This window comes from Zonotrichia leucophrys, chromosome 5 (genome assembly GCF_028769735.1).
Source record: "Zonotrichia leucophrys gambelii isolate GWCS_2022_RI chromosome 5, RI_Zleu_2.0, whole genome shotgun sequence".
In the NCBI taxonomy this organism is placed as follows: Eukaryota; Metazoa; Chordata; class Aves; order Passeriformes; family Passerellidae; genus Zonotrichia; species Zonotrichia leucophrys.
In genome coordinates this window covers 45,584,665-45,602,104 of record NC_088175.1, presented here as the reverse complement: position 1 = coordinate 45,602,104, position 17,440 = coordinate 45,584,665, and the positions used below count along the sequence as shown (strand labels likewise).

The following is a 17,440-nucleotide window of genomic DNA, read 5'->3' as shown; positions in this document are numbered from 1 at the left end:
AAAGTGCTTTTTGCAAGAACAGAGAGACGATGGCTTCTGTATAGACTGTTGAAGCCTCTTACACAGATCTCAATTAAACCTGCTCAGATGACAACTGTGAGGGCAGAATCCCTCCCAGACTGTGCACACAGTGCTGCTCCTACACTGAAAGGCAGAGAGCTCTACTTACGATCATTATCATGGATAATTTGGAAGTTCTTCACCGAGGCCTGGGTGACTCGACCGTGGAAATTGAGAACATAGGACTGGGTGTCATCATTCCAGACTGGGGTTTTGTTGTGCAGCTCAATGACACTCTCTGTGTTTTTGTTCTGCCACCTTGCAAGAAGCGTCTCATGTTCCTGCACACACCACAGACACACGCTTCAGCTTAACATGCTCATGTGAGAAAAAATACATTAACAGGGAAGAAAAAATTCATCAATCCTGGCCCAAAGACTAAACCCTTGACCCTCAAAACAACTTCAATGAACGAAACTGAGAGCTGTGAGGATCTAAACGCAAATGTGCATTTGAGTTCTTTCCACAGTTTGATAAATGTTAATTGTACCTTTTGTTATCAACATACTTTATTTGTAGAGCTTTTGTGAGTCACAAAAGCAGTCTCACATCCCATTATTCTGCAGTTGTTTGAATACCGTTTGATTAACTTCTAGACCTTCAGAAGTGCAAATAAAAAACCTCAACTCTACCTGAAAAAGAATGCAAGTAATTTTTAGTGCTGGCTGCTGGTAAGACTTACATTTCGTGGTCTGATGGAAACTCTTTCGTGATCCATATTCATTCCTGGTATGATCACGCTCATTTTACGAGGTCCTTTAAAGCCCAGGACATTTGTTTCCTAAAAATGTTTAGAAAAGATTTCATCATGCTCTTTATTTTTAAAGTTATTTTTTTCAGCAGAGAGACACTGTGTCAGCCCAGGGAACTTGTTTGTTAGTCAACTCAAAAAACATCTTGAAACTCCCACCTTCACTGGCACTGCCAAACATTCTAGCTTTGTCTTAGAAGCTCTGACAACAGGAAAAATGGAAATAGAGAGGTTTCCAAAAACACTCCTAACACTGGCTGCCAGCAACCTTAATAGAATTTTTTTTAAATCCCTTTGTTAAGAAAGGATATGAATTAACCAGATTGCTTGGCTACTGCTAGATCCCAAAATAAAGTAGTTTCAATTTAAAAATCATAAAACGCAGTCACACATTTTGATGTGAGACAAAATTAAATATATGGGATCAGCTCCATTTATTCCAGAGCCAGCACAAAAGCAAACAAAATGCTAGTCAGAACATCTGATAGCAGTGCTGTGGATTTCAAAGTTTGCTTAGAGATGACCATGGTAAAAAAACCAAACACATTAGCATGAAGGCAAATTTTCTAGCTATGAAGACAGGGAAAGTAAAGAAACCACATGGGCAGCAAAAATAAACCCACAGGAAATACAAATTCTTCCATTAAAAGTGATCTGATGCTTTCCTGACCAGCTTTTCTCAAGAGAACCAGGAAAAGTAAAGAGCAGTATTTGCCAGTAAAACCTGATTTTAGCATTAACCCAGTGAATGAAACAGTGACCCCTTGAAGTCCATCTCCTCATGCTTTGTGATTGCTTTTTTTCAGTCACATGTATTTTTTTCTCCATCTGCCAAACTGAAATGAAGGGCTTTGGAGATGCACTAAGGAATCTGAGGAAGAACATTCCCAATGTTCCCAACAACATACCACAGGATGCCAAGAACCAGACACCCCAAGGCTGCAGCTGCTGTGGCTTTACCCCTGGGACATTTAAAAGTGACAAATTCAGCTGTCTCTGCTTTTGCATTTTTAATTAAAATGTCCTGATTTCATGGAACACTAAACTTATTAAAACACCTCTACTTTTGCAAGCAAAAATCCATGCATCTCAACCCACTGGAAACATCTAAAAATACCCACCTAAAATACCTGCAGCTTTGCCATCATCAGACCTTTGAAATAACTTTGCCTGTTCCAGCAAATCATCTGGAGATTTTCCACAACTCATTAAAGATTTGCATGCATGCAAGAGAAATTCTACTGGATTATTTTACTGCATGCTCCTGAAGCAATCCAGGCATATTCATGTATCTTCCTAACTCTACACATTAATGGGAAGATTCTGCTTCTTTTCTGAATCATTTATGTCCCCTCCTTTGGCAGAGTAAAACGTGTTATCAGTTCAGTTGGTTCTGCATCATGGCAAGATGAAAACTGATATGACTGCCAGCAGATTTTATAAGTAGGAGAGACTCAGCTCAGCAGAGGACAAGTTCTAAGAAAAGATTCATGCTTATGCTTATTTTCCACTAAGTACTGACAATTTTGGGCTTCTCTGCTATGCCTTACAAGCTTTCCTTCTCCTCAAGCTGCAGTTCTGCTATACATAATTAATTTAGATGCTGACTGGTTGAAGACATTTTTGAAGGTAAAATTAAATAATAGTGCTGAATCACTTCCCTCCCAGCCAGCAGAGGAAAAAAACAGGACTATATTCTTTGGGTTTACTCAGAAACACTGAAATTGGTACCTCTGGCACATGATAAGAGAATGGTTACTAGCTGCACATTACCACCATCACCAATTATCACACACTGTGCTGGCAAATGCTACCCTTTTTCTAAACTCACAGTGCCAAACTGAAATGATATAAACATGGAATATGTGAGGAAAATGATTAAAATTACCTCACCTCCTGCCTCACTCCCTGCTTCTCTTTTATTTTCCTCCTCAACTCTTTTGTGTGGAAATTTCAGACTACAAAGGGTATTATTGGAGGAACACAAACCAAATTCTGACTTCACACCATTTTAATGCCACTGACAGTCTTGGCTTACACAGTAACACAAATATTGTTCACTGGCAGAGCCCTATTGACTCAACCAGGACACCAATGATTTTGATCAGCTCAGGACGTAGCCCAGGATTGCTGCACTCCCTGCCTTAGCCCATCCAGTCAGCCTCACAATAAACTGGGCTGCAAGAGCCTTTCCCCAGGGATTCCTTTAGAATATTGCATACTTTCAAATAATTATGTAAGCAAGTTGCTTTAGTGGCAATAGCTGCCATGATAAAAGCAGCAAGGTGAATAGAGATATTCTGGAATAGCAGCTCCCAGGAGATTCATGATTTTATAATTTTATCACCCCCATTTTCTTGCAGCCATTTCCCTTCCTGGGCTTGTTTCACACAGCTGTGCCCTGTCCTTAATATTTTCTGTAGGAATTACCATTCCAAGGAAGGCCCAGCTCACAGAATCCACAACACACTGGAGGAGCACAATGCAAAAGATTGAGGTTTGAGTAGGAACACAGAGTCTTGCTACTGTACCGAAACCTGAACAATACCTCAGAGCATCTATCAGCTGGGCTCACTTCCTGGAATCTGAAACAAACTGAACTGAGAGGTCCTATGGATCAGAAAATCCTGAAAATCCTCACAGAAAACCCTGCTACCAGTGGCACAGCTGCTCCTCACTGCTCCTGGATAAATTTTGCCAACGATTCTGCAATCAGCCATTAGGTGCTGCTGCAGGTTTATTAATAGGCTGGGCTGCCAACACAAGGGCAGTAAAAGTGGTCAACAGCACCCAAGGAAACTCTGACCCTGCCCAGCTCTGTTCCTGTGGCTTCAAACCCATCTCAAGGTGAGCTCCCAAAGAGAGCCCTCACCACATTTAGTCAGGCACAGATGCAGCATCACTTTCTGCCTATATAAATTACACCTGCTGAGATGATTAAGCAGGTCATGCTCAGTAAGTTGGGTACAGCTTGATCTCCACATGGATACTTGCTCAGATGAGCTGAGGGACAGTAAGAGGCAGAGTGGTGCTTTCAAAGTATTGTTTTTATAGCTTTTGCTGCAGGGGAAATCTCAGGGCAGGAATTAAAAGACTGCCTTAGGACAAGGGTGTTTCAGCTCTGCTCTTCCTGGCACTCTCTGCTCTGGTTCTGCTGCAGCCAGGAACAATAATCTCAATTCAGCAAACCTGGCTAGTTTGAAATGAAATACAATTCCAATTTCCTTTTGTCCTCTGGCCACAGCACACCTGCAAGCCTGCTGCCTTTCTCCATTAGTACCAAAACATCAATGGAACAAGTAATTTTCTTACACAAATGTACCCGTTTCAAACTGCTGATTACAGACATACAAAAGCAGCTTATCTCAGCCCCATTCTCCAAACAGTGGCTATAGTTTGGTTCTTTCCAACACCCACACTTCTAATTACCTCTGCTGACCACAACAGCTTTTTATTTGGTATTGTTCATCATTCAAGTATTGTTTGTTGTTGACTTAAGCAATGCCTACATTTCTCAAGATGTAACTTTTTTTAAATTGGCTTTGGTTTTCTTTTTGCCCTTCCAGTTTGCACCAGATTAGTTGCCTGGCTCCAGGGAATGCCATCCTATATAAACCAGTAAAACTACCTTTATTAAACATGTATGTTCTGCTAGGCTTCTACTGAGACTTCAAAGTGACCTCAAACCCTGGAGTCTCATTTTAAATCCTGCAAGCTGAATTTTTGGAAATTCTCAGAATTTCAAATCCAACATGAAGGGATGGATATGTATCTGCTCATCTGCAACATTAAAACTGCATCCTAAGCAGCAGGAAGAAAACATGCTGGCAGCTAATACTGCCCTCCTTCAGAGCTCCCAGCACTTTGCAAGGAAGGGATGGCTCTCAGCTTCCTTGCTCATGGAAATCTTCCAGATGCACTGCTCCCCACAGCCCAAAGCTCACCCTTCTGAGAACACATTCTGTGCATACATGGGGTATGTGGTGGACCTCAGCCTTACAGATTTCCAGGCATCCTTGATTAGATCTGGGCAGGAACTCTTCAGAAAAGTCATTCTTGGATATTTTTATCTAAGCTGTTGATTTGTGAAACCAGACAACTTTCTGTAGCAGCCAACATACCAGTTTTCACTGGAAGGGTTTCTTGGGCCCAAATATTTCTGGACAGAAAGAACACTCTCACCAAAAAGGTTATTCATCCAGCAACTGTGTTTCAAGTCTTGATTGTCTGCATTGCTCCTGACAAATGCTACTTACTCCCCTGTAAGAGCCTGGTTTCTCTCATTCAATCAAATTTTGGATTTTACTTGGGTTTTTTCCTGGTAAAAAGGAGTTTTAAGAGTTTTTATCCCAATCTCAGCTGCTGCAGGCCTAGCTGTCAGCTACCAATGGCTTGGATCAGGGAGGCCTCCTCCAAAACACCATAACAAACAATCATACAGTAGAGCAGTAATGCCATGTGCACAACTCTTCCCAGTTCAGGAGGTTCCCTCAGGTGTTACCAGCAGGCTGTGATCCTACCCTTTCCAGAGGGTTATGTAAGAGCTCAAACTCCCCCTTCTCACCCAAGGTGAGAACTGGGCAGCCCTGTTCAGTGCACAACGCTTTTCACCTCTGCTTTGCACTGAGCCTCCCGGTTCCTCTGGTGGAGATCAGCTGCCTGGTTACATCAAACTCTGAATGCTGATTTACATAATCATAAGTGAGAAGGAAATTCAGTGTGCTGCCTCAGAAAGTGAGCTGCCCCTCCTGCACGCTGTGCCTGTGAGCAGTACTTACATAACAAATAGCAGCTAGCTCCTGACGCAGGGTACTCGCCTCCAGGCTGGATGTTGTTTTCATTGGATTTACTCCATTGTCATAAACTGTAAACTTAGTTCCCATAAGATTTGATCTACCAAAAAAAATGGAAAATCCAATCACCATTTGTCAGCAAGGCTGCCCGAGACATGTATCCTTTACTGCACTGTGGCCACAGAAGAAAGGCAAATACTGGGCACAGAGAGCTTTTATTTCTAATCCCAGCTACATGGCAATTCCTGGATGAAAGGCCAAAATGACAAAAATGTAAACGTACAGTACAAAAGCATATATTAAAGGTCCCTTATCATCATGCTGGAGATTTCTGATAACATCTTGCAAACTAGGAAATACAAGAAAGCTGTAAGGAAGCACTTGGGTGGGGTTATTTTGTGGGTCTGCTTGGTTTTTAAAATACTCTTACTGGCTAAAAAACCATCTGCTTTCTTACCTGACTACCAAACTCTGTAAGAATATAGGGAGTGACTTTTATAAAGCCATTAGTGAGATCAAATCTTTCCTATTGCAATGGGAAGGAGTGCAAAATACAGTGCAGGCACAGATGATGTGAACACACACCCAGAGGCTCCATGGAGGGATCAACAGCAGACTGGCTGTACAACGTGGGGACAGACAGAAAAGGAACACGTGGTTCTGAATAATTCCACTACCTGTAAATAACTAATTTGGATCTTGAGGAACAGGCAAAACCAAAGGGATTATCAGACTGTGTAACAGTGCATTCCAAAGTATTTATATCAATAGAGGCTAGACACAATGTACTCATGCACTTCTGAAAATCCCATTAAGATAAGTTGTGCTGGTACACCCTTGAGAATTTGGTCTTTGAGCACTTAAGAGCTTCAGTCCTGCTGACTTTTAATAAAATGTGATCCTGTAAGTACTTGTGACATTTTTGAAAACATGCCTTGGATACTGGTGATCTTTAAGACCATGATCACATGATGTAGTCAAGCCTCTAACTAAGAAAACATAGTAAATTACAGACTTCTTAATATCAAATGAACTTTGCATTATCTTTATTTTTCTATCCTAGACTTATCAGTGTTTACCTCAGTTTTCCAATAAAACTCTCTCCACCCCGAGACAGGTCAGTTGGGTCTATAGAGATGAGGTAATTAGAGGTTTTACTCTTCTTTCGTTTCCTTCCAGCCAACAGAAACACCTAAGCAATGCAAAAAAACACATTCTAGATTGCTAAAGGGGTTAGCACACACCACTTCCTGCTTTGATAGAAGCAAACCATAAGCAATTTTTCTGTCTTCAAGCATCACTAGAAAAGTAGCAGAAGATCTCCTGGGATTTAGCAAAACCAGGAAAAAAATATCTGGTAAGGGAAAATGACTTCTCACCCACTCATTCCATTATTCATGGTTTAAATAATTAAATCTGATCTATTTTATTAAATGTTTCATTCTAGTTTGCACTGGCTCTTCCAGCTGAATTGAAAGTAGATGCTTTTCAGGCCACAGAATGCAGAGAGCCCCAACTGCTGGCAGTCACATAAAGGTGCCATGCATGGATTATTTAAGGCAAATAATTACACACATGAAGAAAGGCAGTGGAAGAAAGTGGCAATGTTGTTTGGCTTTGGAAAGCCTGTAGGGTCAATCTAGATAAAGCAAAAATGTATTCAAAATATAAGATTACATTTTCTTTGTAAGACTCCATAAGATTTTTATCAATTTTGTTTTTTAATATTCAGATGCAACTGGTATGCCATTCAAGTTATGTTATGACCTTTTTACCATGCTCCCTTTCCAAGTGGAGGTAATAAGTAGGGTACATCCCTCGGTCCATTCCCTTCTTGTCTCTTGTGATCCTGCACTTGACAGTGACCCCCTGTGGGGCAGGTCTGACAGCAAACTCCTCCAGGTCATCCACATCTATGAGAGGCTCATTTGTGGAAGGACTGGGGGCTGAGGCCGCTTCCTAAAACAACAAGCAAAATTCAGGGCTTTTTAATTTCCATTCACAACAAGGTTATAAGCACACAGGAACGGCATTTGATAGAAGGTGCACTTTTAAAAAGTCAAACCAAAGGTCATATTGTCTTGCTGATGCTCTGTGTACAGACCCACATGGTGGAGCAGAACAGGTTGCCTGCACAGACAGAATTCTGTACAGGGCTTGTAGAGCAAACCCTGGCTCACACCTTCCCATCCCACCACACTCCTTCTGTCAGAAAGGATAGGGGTGACCTTTGATGGAAGGAAGGAAGGAATGGCATAGGGAGCAAGAGTTTAAGCTCCAGAGAGATCTAACAAAGATGGGAAGTCAGTGCAGTGTATAAAAGAGCAGGACACCATCAACTGGTTTAGCAAGAGCTTGTGATTTAGAATATTTGAACCAGCTAAAGTCTTATTTTATGTAGCAGAGAGAACAGGGTGGGAAAATGCCCAGAAAAAGTCAATGGAAACAAAAGATCCCTCTGAGCACCTGCAGGAGGTAGAAAGGTAAATATTTACTGTTTCCCTCTCTCTTCATTCAAGTTCAGGCAATATTTGCCATTCTTTCCTCCAAGTCATTATTTTCATTGCTAGCTCTTGCAAACCCTGAGAGGTATCACAGTAAATCACCTTGGAGAGACTCTAGTGCATATTAAACACAGAACAAGAGAGCCAGGCCTGTCCTGAGTGCAGCCTGAAATCATGCAGCTCACAGCAGCTTGCACACCCCTTCTTCAGCACTCTCCCCTTACCTTATTGGATTTCTTGCTCGTGGCAGAACCAGGCCGGGTGTTACTGTTTAACTGTGAAGAACTGGAGCTGTCTTCATCCTCCTCATCTTCTTCCTCATCAAAATTCATGCTACTTGAAATGCCTGAGGAGAAAACAGCACACTTATGTGAAATAGTGATGGATTAAAGCTGCCCATAACCTGCTGCAAAACACCACTTATCAGACTGCTGCACCCTGAGGCTCACAGGTGAGTGAGGGGGTGTGTGAGAGTGGTTCACTGTGTGAGGCAGAGCATGAACACATGGGTCAGACAGCAGCTCTCCTGAGAAGCCCAAACATTCAAGTAAAAGCGACAGGAAACATCATGGTTTCCATTCCACAGAGAGGAAGGATCAAGCTACCCAGTGATACAGGAGCAAATATCTGGTCAATAACTAAATTCAGATCATCTTCATCCAATCAAGTACTTCAAACACAACACAAAATCATAAAGCTGAAATTGGAGCTGAGAGGACAACCTGGCAGAGCCACTTGGAAACCCTCACAATTAAAATACAAGCCCTTGCACAGCACACTTCTAGCTGTGTGATCTGCTGAAGAGCACATCTTAGACCAGACCAAGAAGAATCATTCACATCAAGGAATATTCTCCTGCATCTTATTTCATGTAAAGAATAGTATCAGCCCAGGCCAAAGGAACTGCCTTACAGCACTTGAAAATTTGACTTTACAGGAATTCAAAACCTCAGACATTTCAAAGGGAAACACAACTCTGAACATCAAATAGAACTTAGCAGCAAAAAGCATCAATGGTGGGACATTTGCCAGGCCTAGTTTTTCAAAGAGTATCATGCAGATGAAGCCACCCCATATCCAAGTTCAAGCTCTCTAAATTACATATATTACAGGCTATATTCTATCCTTTAAAAAAAAACCAAAAAAACATCACTTGGTCCAGAACTCCCATTATGGGTAAGTCTGATTTAGAAGGATAAATGAAATGCAGATTTCCAGAGCCAAGCAGCATGGACATAATTAACTTTTTCCTTCTGTACTCACCAGGAACATGATCCAGGGCGACAAGACTGGATTGGGAGGTGGAAGAGGACCAGGATGTATTTGCATGGGGATCTGGGAAAGGAAAAATCCAAGGGTTTGATTCTGCAAACCCTTCATTGAATGAACAAGCATAAGAGGACCTGACAAGAGGACTCCACACAGGGCTAAAGACTTGTGGGACAGGGCCACAAAGCTGCTGCTTGGATTCACAATTTCTGCACTGCACCATCAAATTCACCTTTTACCTGCTTATGCCTGCTGTGATCTTCGCTTTCAGTGCCTTGAATAAAGTGAAAAAGCCCTGGGTCACAGAGCTGAGGCTTCAGCAAACACCATTCACGCTGAGCAGTTGTGCTTCTGTGCGTGATGTGCACTGCATGGTGGGGCTTGGGCCTACTTTGGAACTCCAACAAAATAAAAACCCTCAAACCTGACTGACATAAGTGATACACACAGTTTCTACACAATATTGAGTCAGTAACATTGTAAGAAGTATTCAGATTCATATTCAGATGGCCTAAATTCTGCTTCAGTCCCCGTGCCTACTGCGTCCCCATCATGAAAAGATGAAATCAGGCTCTCTGAACTGTTTTTCTGGAAGCTCCAGGGATATGCATAAAGATTTTATTTTATTGTAGTTTAGTCTTCTAAAATATTAACTTGGTCTGTAACAAGCAGACAGGAAACCAAACTGATGTACAGAAATATAAACAGCAGACATAGACTCAGTAATGGTTTTCTTCAGTTCAAATTTTGGAACAGATGAAGAAAAAGACAGCAAAAAAGGCATTAAAATACTTTTTGCTTTTATTGCTGCTTCCAGTAACTTCAGTGCATATCCCTTTAGAATATCCAGATGCACACTGGAGAGTGAAACACCACCAGAGTAATAAGAATGAGGGTGTAAAAGTAAACCAGGAGCATAAGCAATGCTTGCATTGCGTTCAGCTGCCCTGTGAAGCTCTCATTATCCATTTCTTCAGCTCCCCCAGTGCTGACATACACCACAGAGCACGACAGCAAAACCTTTCAATAGGACCTGGTTATGCAAGGGAGGCCTGAGTTCACAGGTCAACAGATATTTTCAAAGCCTGTAGAATTCATTCATTATTAATCACACCCTCATTAATCACAAGCATTATTTCTTAATAAGGACAATCATGTTCTAGGCTCTATGCATGGGTAATGGACACAGTCCATCTCCTCAGCTGACAGCTGCACAATAAAGCCATAATTCATATCCACAGACAGAACTGGTTTATTTCCACACCTGTGCTCACTATTTCACCACCAATACTTTAGAGGGGAAAATTCTGTGCCAGCCTTAGAAACATCTGCGCTCACAACCTGGGGGGAAAATGCTTCAGGGAGCAACTGTTCTGGAATCCAGAAATGAAACTGATCCCCTCTCTAAATCTCCAAACTTCAGGTGGCAAAGAAGAACTAAGACCCAATTGCTCATTCCATGCCCTTTACAGAGACATATTGGAAACTGATAAGTGTGAGGACTACAAGTTAGTTATTCAGTGTTAAAACTTATGGAAGTCTGACTCTGTCCTAGTGACTCATTTGCCAGGGAGGAACACTACAGATTAACACTTTGGAAATTAAAAGGATGAATATTTCCTACAGGAGGAAAATTATTCTAGGATGGCAATTTCCAACAGATGGAGAAATCAAATAAAACATTTGGCATTTTCTTGCAAGTGGCATATTCTTTTCACACTCAGTAGCCTATAACCTCTTGTCTTGTTACAGAGCTTGACTCACTGGGGAAGGAGAGACACGTGCTAAGAGAAGTTTCTCTCCACCAGGTCAATGCCAAAGAGCAGAACAGGCACGAACTTGGACTATGCAAATCCAATGGGATTCAGCTTTTGCCATGAGACCAGTTAGCATTTCACAGAATCACAGAATAAGCTGAGTTGGAAGAGAACCTCCAGGATCATGGAGTCTAGCTCCCGGCCCTGCACAGGACACCCCGAGAGTCACACCATGTGTCCCAGAGAACTGTCCAAATGCTTCTGGAACTCTGCTGGGCTTGGTGCTGTGAGCACTGCCCTGGGGAGCTGTTCCCAGTGCCCAAGCACCCTAGGGGTGAAAAACCTTTTTCTGATATCCAGCCCAAACCTCCTCTGACACAACTTCAGGCCATTCCCTTGGGTCCTGTCACTGTCACCACAGAGAAGAGATCAGTGCCTGCCCCTCCTCTTCCCCTCAAGAGGATGTTGAAGCTCACAATGAGGCTTCTCCTCAGTGTCCTCCCGGCTGAACAGACCATGTGCCCTCAGCCACTCCTCATAGGGTTCCCCCTCCAGACATTCACCATCCTCATGGCCTCCTCTGGACACTCTCTGACAGTTCAATGTTTTTTTTATGCTGTGGCACCCAGAACTGCCCCTAACACTGGAGGTGAGGCTGTCCCAGCTCAGAGCACAGAGGACAATCCCCTCCCTTGCCTGGCTGTGATGCTGTGCCTGATGGCCCCAGGACAGGGCTGTGCCTCCTGGCTGCCAGGGCACTGCTGGCTCCTGTTCAACTTGTCATGGACAAGGGGCCCAGGTCCCTTCCTGCAGCGCCTTATCTTTGTGCACTTCTCCTTCTGCTCCTATTCCATGCAAGAGAAGCCCTGATGGGAGACAGTAACTCTGAACTTTTCAGGTGACATGCCAGTAAGGACACGCCACAAGCAGTGAAGTGGCAGTGGGAAGCCACATGAAGAGATTTATCTCCGTATAAAGTAACACATGAATGGTGGGATACTCAAAACTTTCTCAAAACAAGCATCCTCTGCTGGTATCAAGCAGCAAACAATACACACATAATAAAAATAACTTACAGAGATGCTGCTGGCATTATTTTAATACCTGTCTTTGTGTCTCACCCAGCATAGCTCTGCTGTTAATATAAATGAATGAACCTCAGTATTCACATTTAAATGAAAGTGTCCTCCTCTCCTCAACTTGAAACACATTAGTGGTTCACTCTGAACAGTGTCTGTTCTGAGCAGGAGTATTCTCAGACCAGGTAAAAAAGATTGTATCATCTATTTGAGAATATACAGAAGCAAACCAAAAAATTTCCACTCTCTGTTTCTATTAAAAAGAAATACAATTTTGGGGAGAATAAAAATATATGATAACCTGGCAAAAAGCCATCAAAATGAGAAGTATCCCCCAGAGTAAAAATCTGAGTGCTGTGACCTAATTTACAAAGTCTGTGGGTACATTTTAAGTCAATCAGCTTTAGTTTAGTAGTGTACCTGATGATTAAATATTCTGAGCCATGGTCTAAGGCAACACAATCACCACACAGATCAGAACTTGTTAGTCATGCCCAACACCCCTGCGACTCAAATGCCCAGGAAATAGCACACTTGGAGAAAATCTGCCCATTTCAGTTGGAGCTGCTCACATCTGCAGGGTAACGTCCCAGAAAAAATGAATCCTAGTGAGAACTGCTCTGCAGACAAGAGGCAGCATTTAGGTATGAATAGTCCATTCTACACGAGTCAAGTTTGCACTTACATTTTGCTCTTTATACACAAAGAGGTTATTCTTAAAGCATCAGAGCACTCTTGGCTTGAGCCATCTTTGCTTCAAAAGCTGTACACTGAAGAAGAACAATTCCAAAGCAAATGTCTTCAGCAAAGGCTTTGTGAGGGTTTGGGGATTTTTATTTTTTCCTTCCTACGGTTGGTGTCTAAGGGGAGATAACAGTGCAGGAAGGAAGAGGCAGATGCATGAATGTGTACATACACAGTCTATCTCCCAAAGCATGCATGCCTCTGGAAACAGAAATTCCAGAACATTTGAGGACTCTGCGTGGGAAATGCTGCAGAATTTGGTGTACTTTTCACCTCTGCAACCCTGAACTGACACTACAAAAACATGAACAGTGTGTAACTGACTGCACCACTGAAATTAATATTCTAGCTTGAAGGTTGCTATTTCATGCTGGTTTTTAACCATCAAGTAAGTGATTTCCAGAGTTGTACAGTATAAAACTGTGAACAGATGGATGTGAGCATTGGCATCTGCCTGGTACCTTAATAATGGCACTGCACTGCAGATGGGGAAGTCGTCCCTGAGAGCCTGCAGAGCTCTTGTTCCCTGGGACAAGACAAAGCTTCACTGTTTTATATTTTTTTAGGTTTGGGGTTTTGGATTTCTTTAGGACACAGAACAGAGCCTAACAGGCTATGAGGAGAACTCACCCAGAACTAACAAACTGTGCTTAGGCTAGGGCTGACAGTGAGAATAGAAAAGTGAGTTAATTTCCGTCAAGTAAGCAGTGAGAACATGAAGGAGGCTTTAGCTACTTACCTTTCTTCTGCATTGCTGTTCTAAGATCTTGCTTGCTTTGCTGTTGTTGGCCAGTAGCCACTTTGTCACCATCATCTTCATCATGGCTAGACTGTCCAACAGTGAGAATCTGCACTTGACTTCCTATCTTCTGAACATCATCTTGAAAAGCAGCTGGGCCATCAATCCCTGTGAGACAGCAGCAAAAGCCTTAGTTGTCTTTGTGTCCACAGGTTACTGCAAAGAGAATTTCTCACTCACAAAACCAGCAGCTTTTCTAGGAGCCACAAATTGGATGTTCACATTCAATAGTGTTTCTAGACTTAAACAAGACTAAGCTAGCCTCCAAGGCAAACACTTTACTTCTCACATACTGCACTGGAGAATCTCCAGGAGAGAATCAGGATTTCACCAGTGCGCTCCTCACCCCAAAGCACACCTGCCCCATGCACCAGAAACACTGAAAACTAAGCAGAAAAGAAACACACTAGAGAAAACTGACAAAGAAAACAGATAGAATTTTAATAATGGCACACAAGTGATCCAGAAACAGATGAACCTGAGTCCTGGGTTATGCCATATCCCTATATAAACACCACTGCTATCATGAAATACTTTAAAGCTTCAAAAACCTGGAAAATTCACAGGTAGATCTGGCAGTGTATCCAGCAGAGGGGCAGTACGTTAACAAGCCTAAATACACCTGAGTTAGCAAAATTGCCATACAGTTAACGCATCAAAGCAAAACCATAAGGAAGATATTACATATTCCCTGGAACCTCCATCCTCTTGAGATGCTTAAATCCCAACCAAGCACCAGGTCCTGAGCAACCTGCTGAGAGCAGGGCTGAGGGACCACACAGTGCCCAGAGGCACCTCCAGCCTCCCATGCTGTGATCCTGTGACTCCTGACCACAGCCAGAAAGAACTTATTTACCTCCTTATGGCTGTAAACCACCTCCAAAGAGAGAAAAAGAAAACAAGAGGGGGGGTTGCTCTTAGCACAAGCCAACTTCATTTTGTTTCTTCAGGACAGTGAGGTAAAACATCAGACTGCAAATGTATTTCAGCTCTTAGTGAAGACACAGAGCTGGAATATGCTACTAAATCAGCCATATAAAAATGCACTTCTGTATCTATAAAAATGGTAATATTTTCATGATACAGATATTTTCATTTCATAGATATAATAAATAGCATGAGCTGTACACTGCTGCTGTTGTGAAATTTTGTTAATAAGCAAGCAACATTGTGGAGAGTCAGCAAGCACTTCAAAAAGCTAATTCAGTAGAGGAATATGGTGCTTCTCACACCAAAGAGAGCTGAATAAACCCTGTGAGAAGGAGCTGCAGGGATTGGGATTTTTTTTTTTTTTTTGGACTGTGATCTGTAGCAGAAATCTCCAAGAATACCATTTCATCCTGCTTTGCCAGCAGCTGTCAAGTTGCATTAAAAGACAGCTGGATTATACATTTAGCACGCTGAACTGTACTTTGCAATATCTGCTGTCACTGCCACTGCAATACGAAGCACAAGTGGGAAGAAGAGTGGCTCATATCCCCAGGAACAGCACTGGCTGTGCAGCCACCCAACAGTCTGACAGAGATGCAGTCTGACACTGCAGAGGTGTTAAACCCACAGAGCTCAAGACCACAAGGAGTTATTGCTTCATCTGCATTACACAGACCCTGGCAATTTCTGCACCAAGCCTGCAAATTCTGATTTACTTGCAGCAAAGCTAATAACAACGACTAACAGCAAATAAATAATCTGTCCATCCAGCCTTGAAGGGCTAGATAAAGTCCATGGAAATGTCTCTGTGACCTTGCTAGGATGACAATTTCAGAAGTAGTTCTGCATGATACAGAATAAACAGTATCATCTTCTGTGCTGCAGGTATAATATGGCAGTGAAGGAACTGAATTTTTCTTAATATTTACCCTAGGAGAAGCACCACTGCAAAGGTGCTCTAGAACAGACAGGTAGCTGCCCAGATCCTCTGTGGTATTTTAACAGCTTTACAATATTAACCATTATCATTACAGTTGCTCCCTAAAGATAGGTTCTTACCTCAATACTCTGAATTTCAAAAGTGTTAAGCATGCATGAGTTTAACAGGATGCCTCATGCATATCATACCTAGCCCCTTATTAAGCACTGGATGATACAAACCTAATTTTGAGAGCGCTTTTGAGAAGGAACAAAACACCTTAATTATTCCTCTTCAAAGCAGACATTGATCTGCAGCAAATTAAATGCCTTCAGCAGCACTGGAGATTGCACTGAGGCTGCTTTTTCCCCAGTGCCTGCAGAACATCTGCACTCACATCCCATGCTGTCAGGAACATCGTGTATTATTAGGAGTCAGGACAAAGGCTGCACTGGCAGGTTACAGTTTTAGAGAAGAAAAATCAATTTCAGTGTTCTGAAGAGTGCATCACTGGTAGAGTGTGTTATTAAGCATTAGGAATGGTTCCACTGGTGAGCACATTTAAGGGAATGAAATATGTAGCAAGACAGAAAGGATTAAAAAAAAGAAAAAAAGAGGGGAAAAAAAAGCCTCTGCTGCATTAGAACACTGTAGGTGCAAATGCAGCTTTAGCTAGTTAATACTTGTGTGTGTGCATAATCTTTGTAGCTACACATGCATGTGTAAAATGGGATTAAATGGAGGCATACATACACATTTTTCTATATCATGAGATATAAGTGCATCTTTGTAAGCCATGGCTCAAAAGGCAGCTTTGCCACTACCTACCAAAAGTCTGAAAACATCTGAAAACACCTCCAAGCTTGTGTAACCATGATATTCAAGGGGCATCTCTCCCCCTCTTTGCCTCACTGACTGCTTTTCGTCCACTCCCTAGAAGATTGGTTCTCTGTGTAATAAAACAACCACTCATCTCTAGTTTCTGCGCTTAAGGACATGGCCAAAAGAGGCAAAGAAGCTGAGTGGGTTGTGCCAAAAGAGTTTGTATTGCTATGGTCAGCATTTTTTTTACAGTGCATCCCAAAAATCAGGTAGAGAAAAAGTCTGACAGAGATAGCCTTGAATACCTGCTAAGAAAAAAGGGGAATTTTTTAGAGGCAAATGTGAAGGAGGGCAGAGAGGAAAGAAGATTGGAACAACCCTCAGAATACCAGCCCCTTCAGAAAAGGCCTTTTGGTACACTTTAGCATGATCATGTCCCAGATGAAAACCAGAAGTACCAGAAATTAAAACAAAGCACTACTGGGGAAAAAAGAAAAGCATCAATAAAAGAGCATTGCCAGCATTTATAGCCTGCAAACTACTATTCATCAATGCCTGTGTTCTCTTAGACCTGAATCTTCTAGACAATATTTATAAACAGGCAGCACCAATCTGTTAAAAGCTGGTAATCTAAACTCCTGGATGGAAAAATGATTATGTGTCAGGGAAGAAACATAGCATAGAAAACAAGTAATTCTGTCCCTGCTTTAAAAATGAGGAGCTGCAGGACAGGGAAGTTCTTGTTCTCATTTCATAGAGCGTTTAAGGCACAAGTTTGATGGATGAAGCTCACAGACTAAGAATATGATTAATAAAATGATCTGCCCTTTGCAGATCAGACCTGGAGAACTGACCAAGGTCAGGCAGAGGCCTCTGGAAGAGAACACACATTTCCTGAGCTCAGTTACTGCTCCGACAAAGGAGTCACATCCACATGGGTAACACCCAATGGTGTGGGTGCAAATGCTATCCAAGAGCTCTGAAGAGCAGCTCTGACTCCAGCTGGGGGAAGG

At 42.2% G+C, this 17,440-nt stretch overlaps 1 protein-coding gene across 8 annotated transcripts in view; it reads right to left on the bottom strand.

Annotated features, from left to right (window-relative positions):
* The window catches only part of TUB (TUB bipartite transcription factor), a 143,701-nt gene that overhangs the window by 12,025 nt on the left and 114,236 nt on the right, over window positions 1-17,440 (bottom strand). For 5 of the 8 annotated variants that reach the window (XM_064715018.1, XM_064715020.1, XM_064715024.1 and 2 more), the window contains 8 exons: window positions 13,697-13,864; window positions 9,372-9,443; window positions 8,333-8,454; window positions 7,372-7,563; window positions 6,684-6,796; window positions 5,590-5,704; window positions 743-841; window positions 170-341 (listed from right to left, as the gene is read on the bottom strand). In XM_064715018.1, the coding sequence (XP_064571088.1) occupies window positions 170-341; window positions 743-841; window positions 5,590-5,704; window positions 6,684-6,796; window positions 7,372-7,563; window positions 8,333-8,454; window positions 9,372-9,443; window positions 13,697-13,864 (1,053 nt within the window). The remainder of the gene's footprint in view (window positions 1-169; window positions 342-742; window positions 842-5,589; window positions 5,705-6,683; window positions 6,797-7,371; window positions 7,564-8,332; window positions 8,455-9,371; window positions 9,444-13,696; window positions 13,865-17,440) is intronic. The other 3 variants (XM_064715022.1, XM_064715025.1, XM_064715023.1) reach the window with 1 other exon arrangement.